Below are 20,070 nucleotides of genomic sequence, written 5' to 3'. Positions count from 1 at the left end.
TATGAAGGAAACAGAGATTAGCAGTTAGTGACAAGTAGGTGAAGCTTCCCACCTCTGCCTGGAAGCCCTCTGAGATGCTCAAGATCAGAAAACAGGATGGGCAATGGCACTGCCAATCCCCTGGCATGCCGTCCCGGGAGAGAAGAGATAGGGGCATCTCCCCACTCCACGCGCCCAAACTCCAACACACGGCTCCCAAAAAAAGGGGGAGAGAAATTGGACTCTAGATCCTACAGGTGAAATCCAGAGCTGTGCTTGGAGAGCCATGAATGGTGCCAAACAAATAAACTTAGTCACACAATTATTTAGCACCTTGGTTTATAAGAGTCAGAAGACGAAGAATCTGATCCTGATTTCACCACCACATGAACTTGGGATTCAGTTCTCCCATCAGCCAAGAGAAGGGCCTGACCTGGCCTTGGGCCCCAGGCTCAAGCACCCAACGCAGACTGCGAGTCAGCGAGATGTGCTCTGCAAGGCCTGGGACGAGCCAGACGCACGTCCCAGCCCAGAGGAACACCAGCTGGTCAGTGGTCACCACGTGAGAATCCAGGCCCATGCAGCTGAGAGCCTCCCAATTTTGGAGAGAATCAGCAAGCCCAAATTGTCTTATAAATTCCTCTAATTTTTCAATCCTGGAGACTAATTTGTAAAGTTTTTATATACACTGAAGGGGGCCAAAGAAAACATTTTTCTAAACTAGAGCCAAACCTCAGGCGCAGTTTGTCAACTTGAAGGAGTTCAGATTCCGCGTTGCAGTGCCCTGGACTGGCGGGAAGCTCCTTTGCAAGGGACTGGGATTACCCTGTCCCCCACGTGGAAATTCACAGGCATGGCATCTTAATGGCCGTGAGAAGTCCCGCTGTAAACCAGACTCGCTTTGTTTCACCCAGTGCTTCCGAAAGTCATGTAAAGCCCGAACCCTTTACATGAATGCGGCAAGATTCGCATGAGCAGCTCACTGAACGGGTGCTCCGTGGAACCTACTTTGGGAAGCGCCAAATCTCACTTATCTGCCTGGCTCTAAAATGTTGCGCGGCACTGCCCTTGGGCCTGAGATAGGGGGAGAAACTAGAATTTACTCCTTCCCACAAACTGCCAGATACCTTACCGAGCACTTTGCACTCATCTCAGTGAACAGTCAGGAGCTAATGCTGTTACTCCCATTTTAAAGTTCAGACAACACAAATCGGAGGCCTGAGGTAACCCCTATGTAAGGAAATGGCCAAAATTCACATCCATGCAGCCTGACTCAAAACCGCATGCTCTTTCCATCCCGTGGTAGCCCGCGTGGGCCACACACAGGTGGCCTGGCCCGTCGCCTCCAGAAGTGGTCTCATCACCTCCCCATCCCCCAGCAGCCCAACCCACTGGCTTCGGACGTGCTCTATGTCTCCCCTCGAAGTTTCCAAGCTCTTCAGCTAGAAAACAGGGCCTTTCCAAGAGAACCAGAGAGTCCACCAAAGCGCTCGGGACAGGCAGCAGATGCGAGCGCTGACGCCTTTGCTGGAAGGAACGATGTATCCAACAGCCAGCAGCTGTAGCGAACGTATGACACACAAGCTCACTTTGCGGGGCCTGCACACGTGCCAGGGGGCTGAGTCCCCATGTGACTCCCTCCACCCTGTCGTCCCCGCCTCACTGTTGTCTTTCAGCCCCTCGATATTCCCCAGTGTCCCCTCCTTCTAGCTTTCTAGCCCAACCTATTTCACCTCGACCTGTTTCATTTCTTTCCCCCACTCCAAAGCAAATACAGTTAGGAAAAGAAGTGGAGCACCTTACCTGCCAAACATGGGGGCGATCCTCAACCTACACCTGCTGTTCAAATTCCCTCCTCCCATCCCAGACCCAGGCACCTACTAATCTGCTGTCAATCATTTTCCATCTCCACCAGCAGAGAGTAAGAGTTCCGCTTCCTCCTCATCTTCACCGACACTGGGTACCATCAAAGCCTTTTTAATTTAAGCTAATCTATACTTGTGGAGCGGTATCTCATTGTAGTTTTCATTTGCATTTTCCTACTGTCTACGGATGCTGAATAACTTTTCATGTGTTTGCTTCCTATCCCTATAACTTCTTTGTTCGAATCATTGGCTCATTTTGAAAAATTATCAGGTTACTTTATTACTGAGCTTTGACAGTTTTTCCTATAGTCTGGGTATATGTCCTTCATTATAGATACATGATTTGCAAGTATTTCCTCCAAGTCTTTGTTTTATATTTTCATACACCTCCTAAAAATATTTTTGGAACACCAGAACTTTTTATTTTGGATGAAGTTTAATTTACCCAAGTTCTCTTTTATTGAATGTGTTTTTGTTTTTGGTCTAAGAAATCTTTGCCCAAACTAAAGAAACTTCGGAGTATGATGGATCTGTTCATTTTCTTGGTTGTTTACACAGATTTATACAAAGTCACAAGTAGTTTCTGCTGTTTTTGTCTAGAGGTTTTGTGACTTCAGGTGTTACATGTATGTTTCTGATGCCTTTTGAGTGAATTTTTGTATCCAGTCGAGGTGAGCTACGGACTAAAGTTTCAGGTTTGTTGTTGGTGATGTTGTTTTTGTTGTTTCGCAAGTGGAGAGCCAATTGTTCTAGCATAATTTTGTTGAAAAAATGACTATCCTTTTCCCAGCGAACTATCTTCTTTGCACCTTCGTCAAAATCACATACACTTGACCAAAAAAGCAGAACTCTCATAAAAGGTCCTTGTTGACGGCCGCTAAAATTTAAAACACGCATAGTCTTTGATTCAGCAACTCCAATTTTAGCAGTTCCGTCTAAAGGAACACGAGTACAAGGATAAGGCTCAGCTCCTTGTGAACAGTACTATTTACAGGGAAAAACAAAAGAAACATGGACACAACCAAAATATTCCCCAAATGAGGGAGGACTGAATAAATTACAGTCTAGCTCCACCACAGAACTCTGTGCAGGTACTAAAAGGAATGAGTTGGAGCTACACGTACTGGCCAGAAGAGAGACCCTTGAAACATTTTCATGGATTAAGTATAAAGGAAAAAAAAAGGGTTGCAGAGTGATGTGTGTGTGTGTGTATATATATTTCTTGAGCTATGTACTAAAGCCTACACATGAATCTACATACTTACATCTGTTTGCCAAAACCTGGGGCAAGTTTTGGAAAAACAGCTACCAGACAGATCACATGGGTGCCCTACATCGGCAGAACTGAGAATGAGGGCGCGGACGACGCTATGAACTTCTTTATCCACTTCTAAACTGTCGGATTTATTCCCTTCTTACTCTAGGTAGACATTATTTTGTACTTTTTAATCAAGTGGAAAATCCTAGTCATGACCTCATGACATGTAACAGATGAGGCACTCCATCCATTTGATGTCAGTGCACGACATGGAAAACATTCTCAGTGCTTTTTTGAGGGGAGGGGGGCCGGGGAATGGGTGATTTGAGTGAGGAGAAATATATTGGTGAGTGGAGGATACTCAAAAGACAATGCCACACTGTGTCATGGGTTGAAGAGTGTCCCTCAAAAATTCATGTATATTATAGAAGCCTTAACCCCCAGAATGTGACGTTATTTGGAAACAGGGTATTGCAAACGTAATTAATTAAATTAAAATGAGATCACACTGGGGGAGGGTGGACCACAATCTACAGGACTTATGTCTTTCTTATAAAAACGGGGAATTCGGACACAAGGGGGAATGCCATGTAAAACCTGGAGTGATGCTGCCACAAGCCAGGGAGCGCCCAAAGCGGCCGGCAAACTGCTGGAAGCTGCGCGGCAGGCATGGGAAAGATCCTCCCCACAGCCCTCAGAAGGAATCAATCCTCCTTACCCCTTGATCTCACGCATCCAGCTTCCAGGACTGCGAGACGATACATCTCTGCGGCTTCGGCCACCCTGTGGCACTCTGTTATAGCAACCCTCAGACACTCATCTGCTCAGCCACCAAGAAGTCAAGTTAGAAGCAAAATAGCTACCCGTCAGTCCCGTGGCCCTTGCTCAGTTCCTGGGGCACATCCGCAGGAGGCTTAGAGAGTAAACAGCGGTTTCCAGGACCCCACAGTACAGGTGGCCCCTACGCCAGGATGTCACACACACCTGAGGATGAGCTGGCCCGTCCTGCGGTAAAGCCATCAAAGCTTGTGGTGGGCAGAAGGCGCTTCGGAATCTGTGTGCTGATCCCCAGCCCCACAATTACAGAGAAACTGTGAGGGAAGGCTGGTCATGAAAGGATTAGTGGGGCTCTATCCTTGATCAAGGACAGCAATTACAGAGCCCTCTCTCCCGGCGGCTCCCCCCTCAGCTCCTGTCCCACACACGCATGCAGTATTCGTGCCCTACCAAGGAGGGGAATGAGAAGTAAAACAGCGTTTGGACGTGTGAGTGCCTCCGCTCTGAGAAGCGTGACCCCAAAGAGCTGCTTGGCTGTGGGCCAGGCCCCTCGCCCTCATGGAGGCTGGAAACGTCTGTGCCATCATGGCTGCTGCATGTCAGAGCAGAGTTTTTCCAGGCCAGTCAGTGTTCCGACTCCTCAAGACACTAATTTTTTGTCTTGTAAGTGAGTCCCAGAATAGGAATGCATTCTTCATTAAAATAATTTATACCGTTACTAAGTGAAAACGAAAACAAAACATTCAACCAGATACAAATAATCAACATCCAGACACACTCTGAGGCTATCTTGGAGGCCGACTTGAAGTGGACTCTAAAGTCAACCTATACATCTTCCCAGCTGGGAAGCACACACCCCAGAGCCTGCTACCCGGAGGCCCTGCACGAACTGGCCTGTTTTGAGGTAAAACTCCAGCCCTCCCTTGCAGTGTCACTGAGACCCACCTTGCATGACTATTTTTCACATCCCAGCCACGACGTTTTTAAAAATTGTATTGATTGATATGAGAGAGAGAACAAGGGAGGGAGGGAGGGAGGGAGGGAAGGAGAGAAAGAGAGACACTGTTTCATTGTGCCACTCATTTATGCTTCCATTGGTTGACTCTTGTACGTGACCTGACTGGGGATCGAACCCCCAACCTTGGCATATCGGTATGATGCTCTAACCAACTGAGCTACCTGGGTACCAGCCATAATTTTAATTACCAAAGTCAACTATTTCTTGAAGCAGGTATCTACTGCACTTTCCAGAGGCCCTTCGTTTGCTGCCTTCTCCTAGGATGTTGACCAGAACTTGATCGGGGTAAGAAAAGTATTTCAGTTGTGCTCTAGTGTCTGTTTTCATTTCTTTTCGAACCCGCTATAAATCCATTCACACTCAGCATTACAAAGCGCACACTATACGCACACGTTCCTTTTGTCTCAGTGCATAAACACTGGAGACACCTAGTCCTCTAGGGACACAGAGAACAGTCTAAGGCAATACGGTTTCATTCGTGTCTTAAGTTTCCCAGGGCTTCTCTAACAAGTTACCACAGACTGAGTAGCTTTCAACAACAGAAGTGTTTTCTTTCACAGCTCGAAAGACTGGAAGTCCAAAATCAAGAGGTTGATAGGACCGTGCTCCCCCCAAAGGCTCTGGGAAAGAATGGGCCCTTGACTTCTCGCTCCTGGTGGTTGCCAGCGACCCTTGGCGTTTCTTGGCTTACGGTAGCATAACTGCATGCTCTGACTCCACCTTCAAATGGCCTTCCATCCTGTGTGCCCTCTGAGTCTTCAAATCTCTCCTAACGAGGACACTAGTCACTGAACTCAGGGCTCACTCTAATCCAGTATGGCGTCATCTTAATTCTATCACACCTGCATAGGTCCTATTTCCAAACGCGGCTACATTCAGGGGTCCTATCTTTTGGGGGGACCTAAGTCAACCCACAACTATGAGTAAGACTAGGGTTTGAATCTGAATCTTGGTCCCATAGTAGCCATGTGAATATAAATGCCACAGGTAATTAAAGACCCAACTAATATACAGGCTTCATTCAACAAGCAGGAGGTGGTATTTCTCTCAGGACTGACACCTCCCTTATCAAAGTGAGACATCAGGTGCCACAAGTGAGGGATGAGGGAGGAGGCCGTGGAACCTCCGCATGAGAAAGAGACCTGGGAGGACGAGCAGCCCAGGCAGCTTCTGCACCAGCTGAGGGGGCTCAGCTCCTGAGACTTCGGCAGCACCGACATTCACCGAAGGCACAAAGTGAGCCTGTGGCTGATCCCTGACGCTGTCCTTTTCCAGTTCACGGCCTGAAGGTTTGGACCTGGGGAATATGCTGATGCTTTATCACTGGTTAGCTACTAAACTGGGATGAAAACTTTTTCTTACAGCTAACATAAAACGATAGTAGCTAATTCCACTAAACTCTAAGGAGGTCTGTGGACAAACACCTCAACTATTTCTTCTTGCTCTACTTAAACAAAGCCTCCGTTTAGATGTGTGCCCAAGGGGGCTGAGGGAAGCACACTGTAGTCATTGAGGGTTTCTGGGCTAGTTTTCCTTGCGGACCACCACCGAGTCCCTGGACCGCTGCTGTATGGAGTCAGACAGTTCTGTGGGAAGGAGCCATTCTCCAGAGGCCCTGGGGGTGTCCAGGGCCGGCTGCTCCAGGATCCACCTTCTAGGATGAAGAGTTGACGTGGCAGAGTGGAGTCAATGCAGAGGGAAGGGGGGAGGAGAGAGCTAACGTGGAACATCAAAGAAAACGCCAAAGTTGCCTAACACCCCAAGATAACCCAGCAGGGTCAACATTAGGCAATGTAACAAGGGGCAGAGAATTTTCCCCAAGGTTAGCATTTTGAAAGTCACTTCCTAGAGATTTTGCTGACAAACTCAGAGAAAGACCCAATGAGGTAAGACAGCATTTTAGCTCTAAGAGAAGTAAATGAATGATAACTCCAAGTTTTCCTTACGAACAATAAGACCCAATGCTTGATGCTTACTCAACTACAAAGGATGAAGAAAGACAACAAACTCTGCAATGGATTTAGTGAGAAACCCACGTCCCTGTACAAGCAATTGCTCCTGAACTCTCCTGCTTCCCCCAACTTTTGGTCTAAACAAGGCATGACTGCCACCAGATCAGGTTTGATTACCAGCTTTCAAGGTCTCTGGTTTGACTATCTGCCACATGCTGCCATTGAAGACAGTCTTCGACGGCACTTGGGGAATTCAGCTTAAGTATGGCACAGCAGCGTACTTCCCTCAGCGATCTGGGCCACCAAAAAGAAGGTGTCCCTGGTCAACATAGGCAACCACACTGCTTCATCAAGAAATGTGGAAACAGACTCTCTGAGCCAACAAGACCGCCATTATTCTAATTCTGTTTATTAATAGCAACAGCAGCAGCGTGGGGAGAGACCCTGCTTTGATTTTTCCTTCCATACTGGAGAAAAGTGGTTAAGGAGCAAGCTCTGGTTCAAGTTCCCACTCAGTTCCTTTCCAGCCACCTGACCTTGGCCACATCACATCAATGCTTTAGCCTTCGGCCTCTTTATCGAGAACATGGGGATAAAGTGGGTATGGGAGGTAACTGAGCTGGACAATTCAAATAAAACTCCACAGCACAGTGCCCCACACACGTGCTCCATAAAAGCGGCCATTGTCATTATCTTCCTTGCTCTGCATTCCTTTTGTCACCTTGGTCTGCCTAGAAATGTGTCCTATCTACCAAGGTGTTCTCTCTGCCTGGTGGGCCAGGTCTGATGGTCCCCAGCTGACGTTCTGGAGGGTTCTTTGATCTTGCTTCTCAGGGGAAAAGCAGACGCGGCGTAATAGTAGGGAAGTAAACTTGAAACAACCCACACTCCGAGCCAAGGTGAGATCTACCAGATATGACCGGGCAGAGCAAGGGCAGGAGAATCCTGGGGAAAGAAGGACTCTCCCCTCCTAATACATCCCAGCTTTATTTTGTTAAAAACATCGCCCTCTTTATCAGCCAAAAGTTTAACAAGGAATCAAAAGAAAGGGTCTTCAGGCTCTGGTTTTCTCACAATGCTTCCTCTTTTCACCCTCTTTTGGAGGTTCTAGCATCCAGCCATCGGCCAAAATGAGAGGGGAAAAGAAAGTGGTGGGGCAGAAAAAACAGCCCAGGCTGAGCAGCCAAAATCTGGCTTTATGGATAAAAGTTTTGTATTCTCTGGATCTACCATGGAGAATTTTAATCTCAGGGAAGAGAGACAAATGATTAAATTGGAACCTTTATGGAATGCTTCATGAGAAGATGATTAGACACAGACTCTGAAATTAGAAATTGCTAGGATTTATTCCCCATACTTTCTTACAGTCCTATTCCAGCCCACCCTCGTGATATCACCACAGACAGGGACGTGTTGGCCTCCTCTGTTTTGTTTTCTTTTAATCCTCACCCAAGGATACGTTTTTATTGATTTTAATGAGAGAAGAAGGGATAGTGAGAGAGAAAAACATCGATGAGAGAGAGAAACATCCATCAGTGGCCTCCCACACGCACCCCAACCGAAGATGGAACCCACAACCTTTTTTGGTGTGTGGACAATGCTCCAACCACCTGAGCCACCCGGCAAGGGCTGGCCTCCTTTGTTCCCAGCGGTCTCCATTCATCTTTCTCGAGCTCCCCTCCTTTCCTGACTTAAAGGAAAATGCATCTGATAGGTCAGGGAAATACACATTCCTGGGGGCGAAGTGAGGCCACCTTCAGGCGCGGGGGAGTCTGTCACTCCTCACGGACCCGCTCAGCCCAATAATCAAGACAATCAGGATATTCATGCAAATTTTAAACAATGAGGCCAGAAGTAATCTCATCTCTATTTTTAAACTACCATACTTAGCCTTTTTCTACTGAAAAGTCCCCTTGACATCTCTGAGCACAACCTGTTTCAAATCTCTTTAAAAATGTATAACTTTCCCCAGTTCCTCCCAGAACAAAAGTCTGCTGCTCAGAGGAGAAGGTAAAAGGGAAGAATTCAGATTTATTCATTTTTAAAACTTGGGGTGGTCATGTAAACCTCCACATCCCTTTTGATCCTATTATGTTTTTCATGGCAGAAGCTCCCAGCGAGGGCTCGAGTGGGATGCGGCAGAAGTTTTAACATTCAAGGCAGCAGATGAACTTGCCGCGGTTTGTGTGACTGAATGAGAAATAACCCAGCTCCGGCCTGCTCGGGGCAACTGGTCGCTTCTGCGCCTGTACTAGATTTGGGTCAAACAGCAAAAACGCAGATCAGAAAATATCAGCATCGTTTTGTCTGGCAAAACAGTGAGTATTGATCATGATAATCCAACCAGATCAAAGATGCCATTTGTGCCATTCTAATTAGTTAGAGAGTAACTGTCTGCCCTCCGCAAAGTTCTGCCACACTCCCTGGTCTACGGACCCTTTGAATGGGCCTCATCAAATAGGAACGAATAAAACCAACTAAGAAAAGGTGTCATTCTCTGCCTTCTGCGCCTCTTCTGTTTCTAGGTATCTGGACGATAAATGGACTCCTCAGTCCTAACAGGAAGCTCTGGGAAAAGCATCCTTGGAGCGTTTTCTTCATGCCAGTTCATCTAAATTAGAATGTATGCATGAACACGTAATAAAAAATATTAATGAGGTTACATGAGAAGGTCAGAAAGATTGGTGCGAGAAGGGTGGGGCTTCGTGAAAGAATGCGCTCATCATTTATGTCCCCTGTGGAACACGACTGATTTCCACAGCCACAGACACCGGGCGAGCAAACGCAGCCCACTCACTGAGGAATCGGAAACCAACGTTCCTATACCGCGGTGCCCTGAGGGCAAAAAGGGGAAGAAAAAATCTCAGACATCAGAGACCCTGACAAAGATAACCGCAAGGAATGTAAATAAAATATTATTACAAGCGGCTCACTCACCACCTCACACTCAACATTTCCCTCCCCCAGAGGAAAAAGTAAAAACATACAGAGTATGTGTGTTTTAAACAGTGTTGAGCTGCTCTTTGGGAAGAAGCCATGAGTATGAAGCTGTTTTTTTCCTCCATTTGGCTCGCTTTGATAATCATAAGGCTTGAGATGGACTTTTTAAAGAGCACCAGACTGTTTACTAATTCAAATTGGAGGAGCATGAGGTTGAGCCCCATATGGATAAGTACCTTCCAACAGTGACTTGATCTTCGTCAATGATAAGCCATGTTTACTTGAGCTTTTGAAAGCCAAAGCCCAGGCTCTCTCAACATGACACCTCTAAATGAAATAAATGCATTGCAAACACAAACTGTAATAAACCGGACTCTTGCCAACTGTACATGTGTACATTTCACAGGAGAGCCAGGAGGACATTTCTCGCAAGGAACGACCGCCATGCGGAATGCAAGCCAGAGCGCTCTCCGCCAAGGGTCACGGGCTCTGGAGCACACAGGAGTCCCTACAGGAAACGGGCCAGTAGGAATAACTTCAAGGGACAAAGTCCATAAACTCTGCCAAGGCACTGACCACCGGGCCACAAGAACTGCCTTAAAGAACTGTGGCCTCCACTCTCTAAGGACTTCCAAGAGATACCCCCCTCCCCTGATGGGGAGCCCTCCACCCTCCACCCCTCGGTTACCCACTCCTTTAGAGCAGAATCCACACCCCGGACTGAAGGAGGAATTCATATGCACAATTGGTAACCGCTGCCACTGCCAAAATGCATTGACATCACCTTTGGTCAATCAGTCATTCAGAGCCCAGCGTCCATACTCTCTTACTAAGACAAGGAGGGAGTTAGAGACTGTTCACCCACCACCCCATTTCCAAGACAACGGGTACCTTTTCTTGTTTAGTCTGACACCCCGGGGGGACTGGCCTGATAGCTCCAATTCTGTTCCTATGAACCCACTCTCTGCTGATCTCAGGCCCAGAGAGGCGCAGACAGGGGCTGTGGGCCATTCTGCGAAAAGCCGGGATCTAAGCAGGTGACTCCTCAGGATGACAGGGCAGGCTGGAGCTTTGCGTTTTCATTGAGAAAACTTCCAAGCCAGCCAGGACCCCTGGCCTTCGCCATCCTCACTCCTCAGACACACCCGGCCTCCAACTGTGCTATATTTTACCACTTAAACACTTCTCCAAACTTTGCTACGGAGCAATGTAGCTCTGAGCCTGCCAAAAGTTAACTGCAGGGCTCCGTGGATTTTATCTGGCAGAGCAGCCACCCTCCCTCTTGAGAATATCTTCGGGCAAAAGGAAGTCATCAAACCTCAAGTCAGGGAGACTCCAGGGTCCCAAGTGTCCCCTCTGCAAAAGCAGCTCTTCCTCACTTTGACCCCCTTGCCAACTCCATAGCCTCAGAACCCAAATGAAAGGGATTTCAGTAGACAACTATGAAAAACTTTGGATGGGATGACCCAGGACATAATTATTCCTGGCTTAACTAAACTTTTGATTTTCAAATATCTGGGGGAGCTTAGGTTCAAGGGAGATGAGGGAGAGCGCCAACGAATGCAGGGGGCGGAGAGGGCGGAGGGGGGGCGAGCAAGAAGTAGCATACCGTGACCATGCCAAACCAAGCTTGGTATTTCCAAATTACACTGGCAAATGGATGTTTTCACAAATCATTTGTTCTGTCTTTCCTGGAGACAAAAAGAAGAAAAATATCTGGATGCAAAAGCCCTAATCCCAGACCAGTAAATTTGTGTCAGTGGAATGCAATCTAAAATTGCTGGTCAGAAAGTCCAACCTTATATATTCCAACACGCGCACAAGCACCCCCAAGCCGAAAGTTGTGATGCCCAAAGCGCTGCGTTCATCAGTGTATCACCCCCTCGCCCCCGCCGGGTGCCTGGCGCTAGGTGCAGCCGACAGCATCACGTTCCTATCCGCGCGTCTTACACGGTCGTTTTGGGCAAATCCCTGCAAGTGGGCAAAGGCGCCAGCTCGGCTCCTCTGGCCCGGGCACCTCCTCCTCCAGGCTGGCCCCCGGCTGCCGGGGTGCCCCTTACCTGCAGGCGCTCCGTCGCCGGTTGCCACATCTTCCAGCCGCGGGGTTTGGCAGAGGAGACAGACGCTGGCGAGACTCAGTGGATGCGCCTGGGGGCGAGGGGCTGCGGTCCCGCTTTACATCTGGGGTGCGTGTCCGCGGGATGTGCGTCCTCAAGCGGGCCACCGCCGAGGGGTGGGCGCCGGGGGCTGCGAGCAGGAGGGGGCGGCGCCGCGCTCAGCTGCCGGCAACTTGTGGGCACGGCCGCCGCGCCGGCTGTCCTGGCGCAGCTGCGAGAAGACTGCGCAGCTCCGCCCGGGCCCGCGAGCGCACGGCGGCGACCGCTCCCTCCTCCTCCCCCACCGCCGCCGCCTCCGGACCTGCGCGCTCTGAGCATGCCCGGGGCTGGCGCCCGCCCGACAGCCGGCACCTCGGGGCTGCGGGGGTCGCGGGGGTCGCGGGACGGAGCGCGACGTCTCCCCGGTCCCAGCGAGGGGAGCGTGTGGAGGCCAGGGCCGGCGGCCCTCTTCCCCGCGGGAACCTCGGGTGGGATGGAGCCTGGGAGAGGGGACAGACTGGCTGGGGAGGGCAGGGCCTGGAGAGGGGGGGCTTCCTGAAGAGAGAAACCGTAGGCCCCGGGGTCCCAGGCTTCTGGGCAGCAGGGATCTCTGAATTGCCTGTGACTTGCCTGGCGCTGTGCTGGGCCGCAAACTTCCATTCATTCTTCCCACTCCGGTTAACTGAGCACCTATTATATGCTCCAGCCCTCGAGCTCGGGTCTGAGATAGAGCCTCACGGAATAGAAGACAACAATCTCCGTTGCAGTTGGGGTTACAGTCACCCCCGAGAAAACATGAGAACAGGTGTTGGGCCAGGTCGCGATAAATGTTGGGCGGGAAACCAATCAGGGCCTACGTGGGAAGAGGAGGAAGGCAGAGCTTGTGAGGTGGGGCCCCGAGAATGTCTGGAGTTAAGACCCAGAACATGTAGTGAGGGATGACATGGGGGCCAAGACTGGGCCATAAATAGCAGGAGGAGGAGGACAACCCAGGATCCTCCGTCCTTCATCCCTGGGACCTGCCAGGCGCTGCAGGAGGCTCTGCGAACACCGAGATAAGCTAGGCGCCACCCTGAGTCCCCAGTGAAGAAGGTAGTGCTGCCCTCCCCGCAAATAACTGCCTTTCCTAAAATGGCCTGGCTCGGCGGGTCCTCTTGACAACTGGGCAAGAGAAGTATTGCGATTCCCATCCATAGACAGAACAAACAGGCTTCTGGAGTGCGCACCGGGGTGACTTCCAGGCCAGAGTTCTGGCCGTGAAGCTCTAAGTCCTAGGACCATGGAAACACCTGGAGAAGAGAGGCGCCACCTGGGCCCCGGGGAGGAGAAACTGGGCAGGACCGGGGTGCCCAGCTGCCTCTGGAGGGCTGACTAAAGGGGTGTGGGAGGAGACGGTGGTGGGACAGAGGGGCTGGAGCGGGGCAAGGAGAACACAGCGCATGGGGGGCCCAAGGCTCTTGAGAGGAGGGGTCCTGAGCCTTGGGAGTGGCAGAAGAAGGGCCACCCTGGGACATGTGCACGCCTGTACATTGTCAAAATTAACCCCCCAGGTCTGGAGGGCTCTGCCCATGATCATGTGCACATAGAGTGATCGCAGAGCGCTCCGGAATCCAGCGCTCAGCTCCTCAGACCCTCCCCGCAGCAGTCGGAGGGACCGAAGCCCAGGGTCCCCCAGGGCTGGCACAGCAAGGATCCACGGAGTCGCCCATGGAGAGTCACTCACGGGAGAGTCGCCCGGTGGGGCTTCTGATCCAGGGCTCCGACCCCCATGATGCTCCTTTCCAGGGACGCCCCCAGCAGCGCCTTCCAGACCACATAGTTGTTTGTCGGTGCCACCCACCCAGGCAGGGCCAGGAGCCCTGGGCCCCAGGAGCCTGTGGCAAAGCCACAGAGATGCTTCTGAAAGGCTCGTTCTCTGTGATGGCCACAGGACTCCCCGCTCATGCACGCACACCCCTCCACTTCCCCAAGCTCCCCCAGATGCCCCTCCTGCCTGCAGACCACGGGGACTCACTTTCTCAGCTCCTTCCCCAATCCCTGCCACTGGCTCTGGACCCATCGATACATCCCTGGTGATGAGTTGTGGGTATGTCAGCCCTACGTGGACGTGCATCTCAGAAGCCTGGTCACGTGGTCTCTGTTTTAGGACAATATTTTTTTCTTCTCCAATAACTCTTCTTGCACAACTCCCACACCTGAAAAATTCCTGATAACAATAATAGACCTTCCCAGCCTCTCGATCTCTTTTATCAAATCCCAAAGCGGAAAGAGATGCCCTTCACGACAAAAATCTAAAAAATCCAAATATGCATATTAAACCACTCAGGGAGCTAAAACAGGAATATTCGGTTGCCAGGGATGTCTTCAGACTTAAGCTTTGAAACCTTCCTCAGTCGCAGATGCCTCGGAGGAAAAGTGATTTTGTTTTAAATAGCAGTAGGATGAGCTAACGGGCCTAACCTCACATCCCATTAGAGCGTTAAATCCTGTCTTCTCACCTCCTAGTGTAATTAATTGTTATGACTCAGTAATACAGCTTTTAGTTCTGAATGTGGCGCTATTTAAAGAGAACAGTCTTCGGCTCTGTAGAGATTTTGCTTTCAGTTACCAGCCCCACTGCAAACAGATTTGGTCAAGTAGGGAACGTGTTGAAACGCAAACGACACTTCTGCTTCAATTACCTTTATGCCACCAATCAGAAAACTGGGGGAAGGGTGAGAGTGGAGGTGGGGGCTGGGGAAAGGTGACAAAAAGGGATGGGACAACCTCCCACCCTTCGGGGTTGCTCCCAAGTCTTCCCATTCAGGAAGGACCCGCCGGAGAGGGTGAATGAAAGAGAGACATCTACTGGCTAGAGGCGGACATGCATTCGGATCTCTGAGGTTCTGCTGGGGGACAGCACCTCATGGTGAGCCTGAAGGGGCTGCTTTACCACACAGACTGATTTGTTCTGAGCAAAGAATCATTCTTCATATAAGCAGGAGGTGTTTGGATGCAATGAGTAGAAATGTTTGGCACATAATCCCAACAGTTACCTCTGCAGATCTAATCTTAATAAATACCATTTCAAGGAAGAATGACAAAAAATAAAAATAGAAGACTGACAAGGCCCACATGGATTACAAAAATAGTACTTTGTCCAGGAAAAGAATTACAACCATCCCCAAAAAGCTTGGTAAGCCAGATTAAATCTTGTCCATGATTCTGGGCCCTGAGCAACCTACATATCTAAATAAGGAGAAAGGTGAAGTAAATTATGGTCCAACATATCAAAGAAATGTTAAATAGCATGCAGCTATGAAGGGGGGTAATTATAAAGCTGTGTTGTAGCTGAAAATGCTTACAGCATAATTACAGATTCATAAGAGTAGGCTACAATGTGCCTAATTTGAATATAAGTATAAAATACATATCAATCTCGACACATGTTAGAAAGGAGCTAGGACAATGGGGAGACTCGGGCTGAGTCCCAGCATTCAGATTATCTGGGTGATTACTTTTAGCAAATCATTTCCCTTGTGGGACCTCAGATTTTTCACCTGTAAAAAGGGTGATAATAATAGTTAACATTTAGAATTATTGGGAGCCATGATGGCGTGAATGTATGCAACATGCCTGGCACATAGTAGGTGTGCAGAAAACATTCGTTTTCATCCCGTTACTTCCCTCCCCCTTTTTATGATTGAAATGATCGAATTCTCACAAAGTGGCCCATGTTCCTTGTGGCTAAGTCATTTCCATTTGGAATATTTGTGGATTTCAATTATCTGCTTTAGTTCCTCAAACAAAAGTGATACACCATATTTAAGCTCATTTACATTTCTAATTTAATCAGATGGCCAGGAAAATTTATTATGGTTGTATATTTAGCAAAGCAAGCGTAAGAAAGTGCTTCTTGTGATATCATTAACCTTATTTCAAAATCACCAAAACAGCTGTAGATGAGTAATCTTTTAAAAGTCTTGAGAAGGTATTAAACCATTTAAATCTTCCTGTAGGGATGGAGCCACTGGCTCTTGTCCCTCTATAGTGATGGGTGTTTATTAGGGCTTTCAGAGAACCCTTTTCCTCCCTTAAAGGAAACCTTAACAGTTCATCTGCAAATGTGGTTAAATTAGGCAAATGGCACAAGACTGGTTAATGCCCAGGATACATGTTGCAGTTCTCCTATCTGACGCTTCCTCATACTTTCACCCACCTGGGAAGTGCCGTGGGTTAATTTCAAAGACGGCCACAAACACCCCTCCCCCAGAAGTCACGCCCTCCTTGCCTGCTCTCCCATCATGAGATGGAATTTATCTGCACCTCTTGAAGCTGTGCTGGACGTTGGTTTGTAAACTGGCCCCCATACACCGAGGGCCCGGAGAGACGGAAGAAGGAGGGGGACCCCTCCAAATTGGTAAGTGGCAGGTATAATAAACCTGGGAATTTAAAGACAGGCTTGTCTTGGGCAGCTGCAGGAAAAGCAGATCTCTGCACCCCTACCCCACCCCCGGCCAGAATCTTAAAAGTTTATATAGAGGCCTTAATGGAGCGCAGTCTGGTATTCAGTCCAGCCGGTCTCAGCCACACAGTACTCGCTCAAAGGTGCATCCTTGAAGCTGCTCCCACTGTGGGAAGAGTGGGCAAAGTGTACATTCCAAAGACAGGGACTGGGGTGAGAGGCTCCTATTGCCCTGTCTGGTCCAGCTCCAGAGTCAACTGGCAGTCATGTCTGCCCCTGACCTTCTCCGATAGAAATGTGCCCTGTTTCGATCAATACAATGTAACACATATGCCATTGTGGAAGTTCCAAGCTTGGGCCACAAAAGACCTTGCATCTTCTTCCGTCACCATCCTGGAACCTAAGGTCATCACAGGAAGTCGCTGGTCTAGGCTTCTTGAGAGGAGGACCGTGCAGAGGGAGGCCAAGCTGACGTCAGGTGAGTGAGCTCCCCTCGGAATACCCCGCTCAGTCACAGCCACCCGGGCCCCCAGGTGAGGTCGGCAGAAGAGCCACTCCGCTGAGACCAGCCCTGATTGCTAACCCACGGAACTGTGAGCAAATAATGCAGCTGGGATTTTTCTAATCCCTGAGGTTTGGAGTGACATGTTAGGCAGTGGTAGATCCCTGATCCAGAAAACAATGCCAAGTATTAGTCTTTCCCACTAAATCTCACATCCTTCTCAGTACTTCCTAATGACTAATTTATCAGAGCTGGCATCAAAGTGAAGATTAAGAGTCAAGCATAAAAACATTTCCCTTTGTTTGTTTGTTTGTTTGTTTGTTTGATTCTTGCTTCCCACTTCTCTCATGCCCACCTCTATCCTAGTCTCAGATTGTGGTCCACCCTTCCACGTCCTGCCGCCTATATTTTCTAGTAAGTCCTTCTGAAAGGAAGACGGGAAAGGGACTATGCCCCAGATATATAATGATTAAGGTAGGTGTTTTCCTAGCACAATTAGCCATGGACGTGAAGGTATTTCCTTGGTTGCAGCCCTTCTCATTCTCTGAGACACTGTCTCTGTAAACAACACTCTAGCCATCCTTTGGGAGGGGCAAATACAGCTCCCAGTTCAACTCCAGCCTGGGAAGTGAGACCAGAATAGAGTGTGGAGCAGGGATCTGCTTCTCCACCTTCAGTCAGAGAGTGGCAACAATGTTCTTGACAAAGAGATTTCTCAGGACCCTTTTCGGCGCTCTCTACCAATAGTCCCGACTAAATGATTAGCACCAGGAGGCCCCACGCACCCTCACAGGGGCTGGTGGGAAGCCACGCCTTAGGGCCCACCTCCTCACTTCTCCATCTGAGCTGATTTCATATAAAACCCTTTCTCTGGGCACTGTCCTCCTGCCTAAGGTTATGCCCCCGACCCCTCCATGGCGGGGCAGCCCACTTCCGATGCCTGGTCAATGTGACCTGCAAGCGCCTCAGTGGGTAGGGGACAACGGTCAGGGCCATCCCAGCTGAAGCCTTGGTGACAGCTGAGTAACAGTTCCGCTTTCCCTTCTTGCCCAAACCCCCGTCCCTTACGTCCTTTCAGACTCTTTCAGATTTCAGATTTGGGAGCTGGACCACCTACTGGATGGCAGTAGATGAAGTACTGATCATCTCTGGAACTGTGTAGCAAGGCAATTGTTAAAATTTTCCCAGATGATGAACTGAAATGGATACAAACGGAGGCGACGCAGTGACTGACGGGTGCAGTGTCTCGGGCATGAGCCAGGTTTAGGGGAAGCTAATTATAAGGATGATGGAATCAGACGGCTGTTGCTGAGTGCTGTGGATGCCCTGGAGAAAGACAGAATTCAGCTGGTGACGATAGCAAGGTGGGAGAGCCGGAGGCCTCCTTCCCGGCATATAAACAGACTCCCATCTCCTGCATTTAAATGTGGAGAAAGCTTAGGATAGGGCCCCAGAATTAGTTGGGGAGTGGAGCTCCAAAGAAGATTGAGTTCCCACTTCAGAAAGTGCAGTGCCAAGTTCAGGACCCCGAGGGGAAGGAGTGAGACCCTGCGAATGGGCTGGGAACACAGATCGATGCCCGTGGAGACCATGAATTCCCAGATTCTGTGACCCCTCTGAACCGAGAAATTGCCGCTCTCTTTGCCCAGAAAAGATGCATTGAACTCTGCTTTGCAAAATAACTAACGTAATTGCTTTCTCTGGAACACTGCATGCAACAAAAGCAGATTCACATTCTTTTTTAAGCGTACATGAATATTCACCCATATAAACCATACATTGCTCCACAAGTCTTTATAACTTTAAAATAATTTAAATCACCCAGAATGTATTCTCTGACAACAACAGAATTAACTCATGCATCAATAACAGAGAAATGCCTAAAAAAATCTACTAATATTTGGAAACGAAATAAGACATTGCTAAATAACCCATGGATAAAGAAGAAATCATCAAGAAAGTATGAAAATATTTTAATTAAATAATAAGAAACATCAGCCTATCAAAATTTGTTGCATGTAGCTAAAACAGTTTTTATATTTTTTTGCTCATCTGACCAAAAAAAAAAGTTATAATTTTGATTCATTCACACAGATGGCTATTGTTGTGTTGGCTCTTGTCATGTTTTTATTTGGCAATCTAAAGGAAAAGAGGTCAATAGTCAGGTATTGCATGTTTTAAAAATCCTTACAGCACACTGGTTGAAAAACTGCTGCTCCAGATGTTTGGGGGCTAGGGATGGTCACCATGTCATGGCACCATTTTTGAGCACATGTACATACATATGATTGTGGTAGATTTGAATTATAAAAGAACCTTTCTGGTGTTTGCCCTTGAGACAGGCAGAGAAATCGTGAGAGTGCTGTCCAATCACACCGGAAAATTGTCAAAGTCCAGCTGTTTCACCAACTAACTCACGGGGCCCCGGGACAGTGGACACCCTGTGGCCACGGGCTCCTCAGGGAGTAACGCCCTCTTTTGCCAGTGCAGAGGGCTGGTCCGTTATTGCCACTCTCGGCCTGTGCCCAAATGGACATGCAGAGAAATGTTACAATGCTTTCAAGATTAACTGTGAGGATTTCCTTTTCTTATAAACCACCAGAGCAATGAAGCACTAACATCTAAAAAGTCATTGAAAAAACCCATCTCTTTGTTCCTGATTATAAGAAGTGATACGTGTAGCATTCTTACAAGTTGGGAAAAGCAGAATATTATCAGGAAGAACATAAATATTTCATATAACCCAGTCTCCATTTTTAAACTCCATTTTTAAAAACATTTTGGTGTATGGTTTAGGCATTGGGATAGTTAAACAGATAGAAAAATCATTCACATCAATATTTACATAGTTTAGCTTATGTTATGTATGCAACTCTCTGAACCCTGCCCTTTTCCCTTAACGCTACAGGCTACGCATGAGTAAACACCCTTCAGCTGAAGCCCCCCGGGGGCTGAGCCTTCGCAGGTCAACCAGGAAGCCACACCGCTTACAGAGCTTACGCTGGAGGTGCAAGTTTACTTCTGGATGCCCCGGACCATGGACCAGCGTAGCAGCAGAATTTTAACTTATGATAATGTTTTCCCAATATTATTCTTCCTGTCTTCCCTAAAATGTTTGTGTTTATTTCTCATAGCTGAAACTAAAGCCACACTCAATGCGGGAGAGAGAAAAAACAAAACTGAACGCACCGTAGCATCTCCATTGGCTTGGAATGCAGCCTGTCTCTGGCTGCTGGGGG

General features: G+C 48.6%; 1 protein-coding gene across 2 annotated transcripts in view; it reads right to left on the bottom strand.

Moving 5' to 3' along the window:
* Positions 1–12,124, bottom strand: part of PID1 (phosphotyrosine interaction domain containing 1) — a 199,860-nt gene extending 187,736 nt beyond the window's left edge. Inside the window, exon 1 of one of the 2 annotated variants that reach the window (XM_054585577.1) lies at positions 11,850–12,124. In XM_054585577.1, the coding sequence (XP_054441552.1) occupies positions 11,850–11,879 (30 nt within the window). In that variant the 5' untranslated portion in view covers positions 11,880–12,124. Of the gene's footprint in view, positions 1–11,398; positions 11,492–11,849 lie in introns of those variants that run through there. The other variant, XM_054585578.1, reaches the window with a different exon arrangement.
* Between the last annotated feature and the right edge of the window lie 7,946 nt (positions 12,125–20,070).

Source organism: Pteronotus mesoamericanus, unplaced genomic scaffold, assembly GCF_021234165.1.
Source record: "Pteronotus mesoamericanus isolate MK-2021 breed Mesoamerican mustached bat unplaced genomic scaffold, CSHL_Meso_final contig_90, whole genome shotgun sequence".
In the NCBI taxonomy this organism is placed as follows: Eukaryota; Metazoa; Chordata; class Mammalia; order Chiroptera; family Mormoopidae; genus Pteronotus; species Pteronotus mesoamericanus.
Note: the sequence above shows the minus strand (reverse complement) of the source record. Positions and strands in the feature narration are given on the sequence as shown.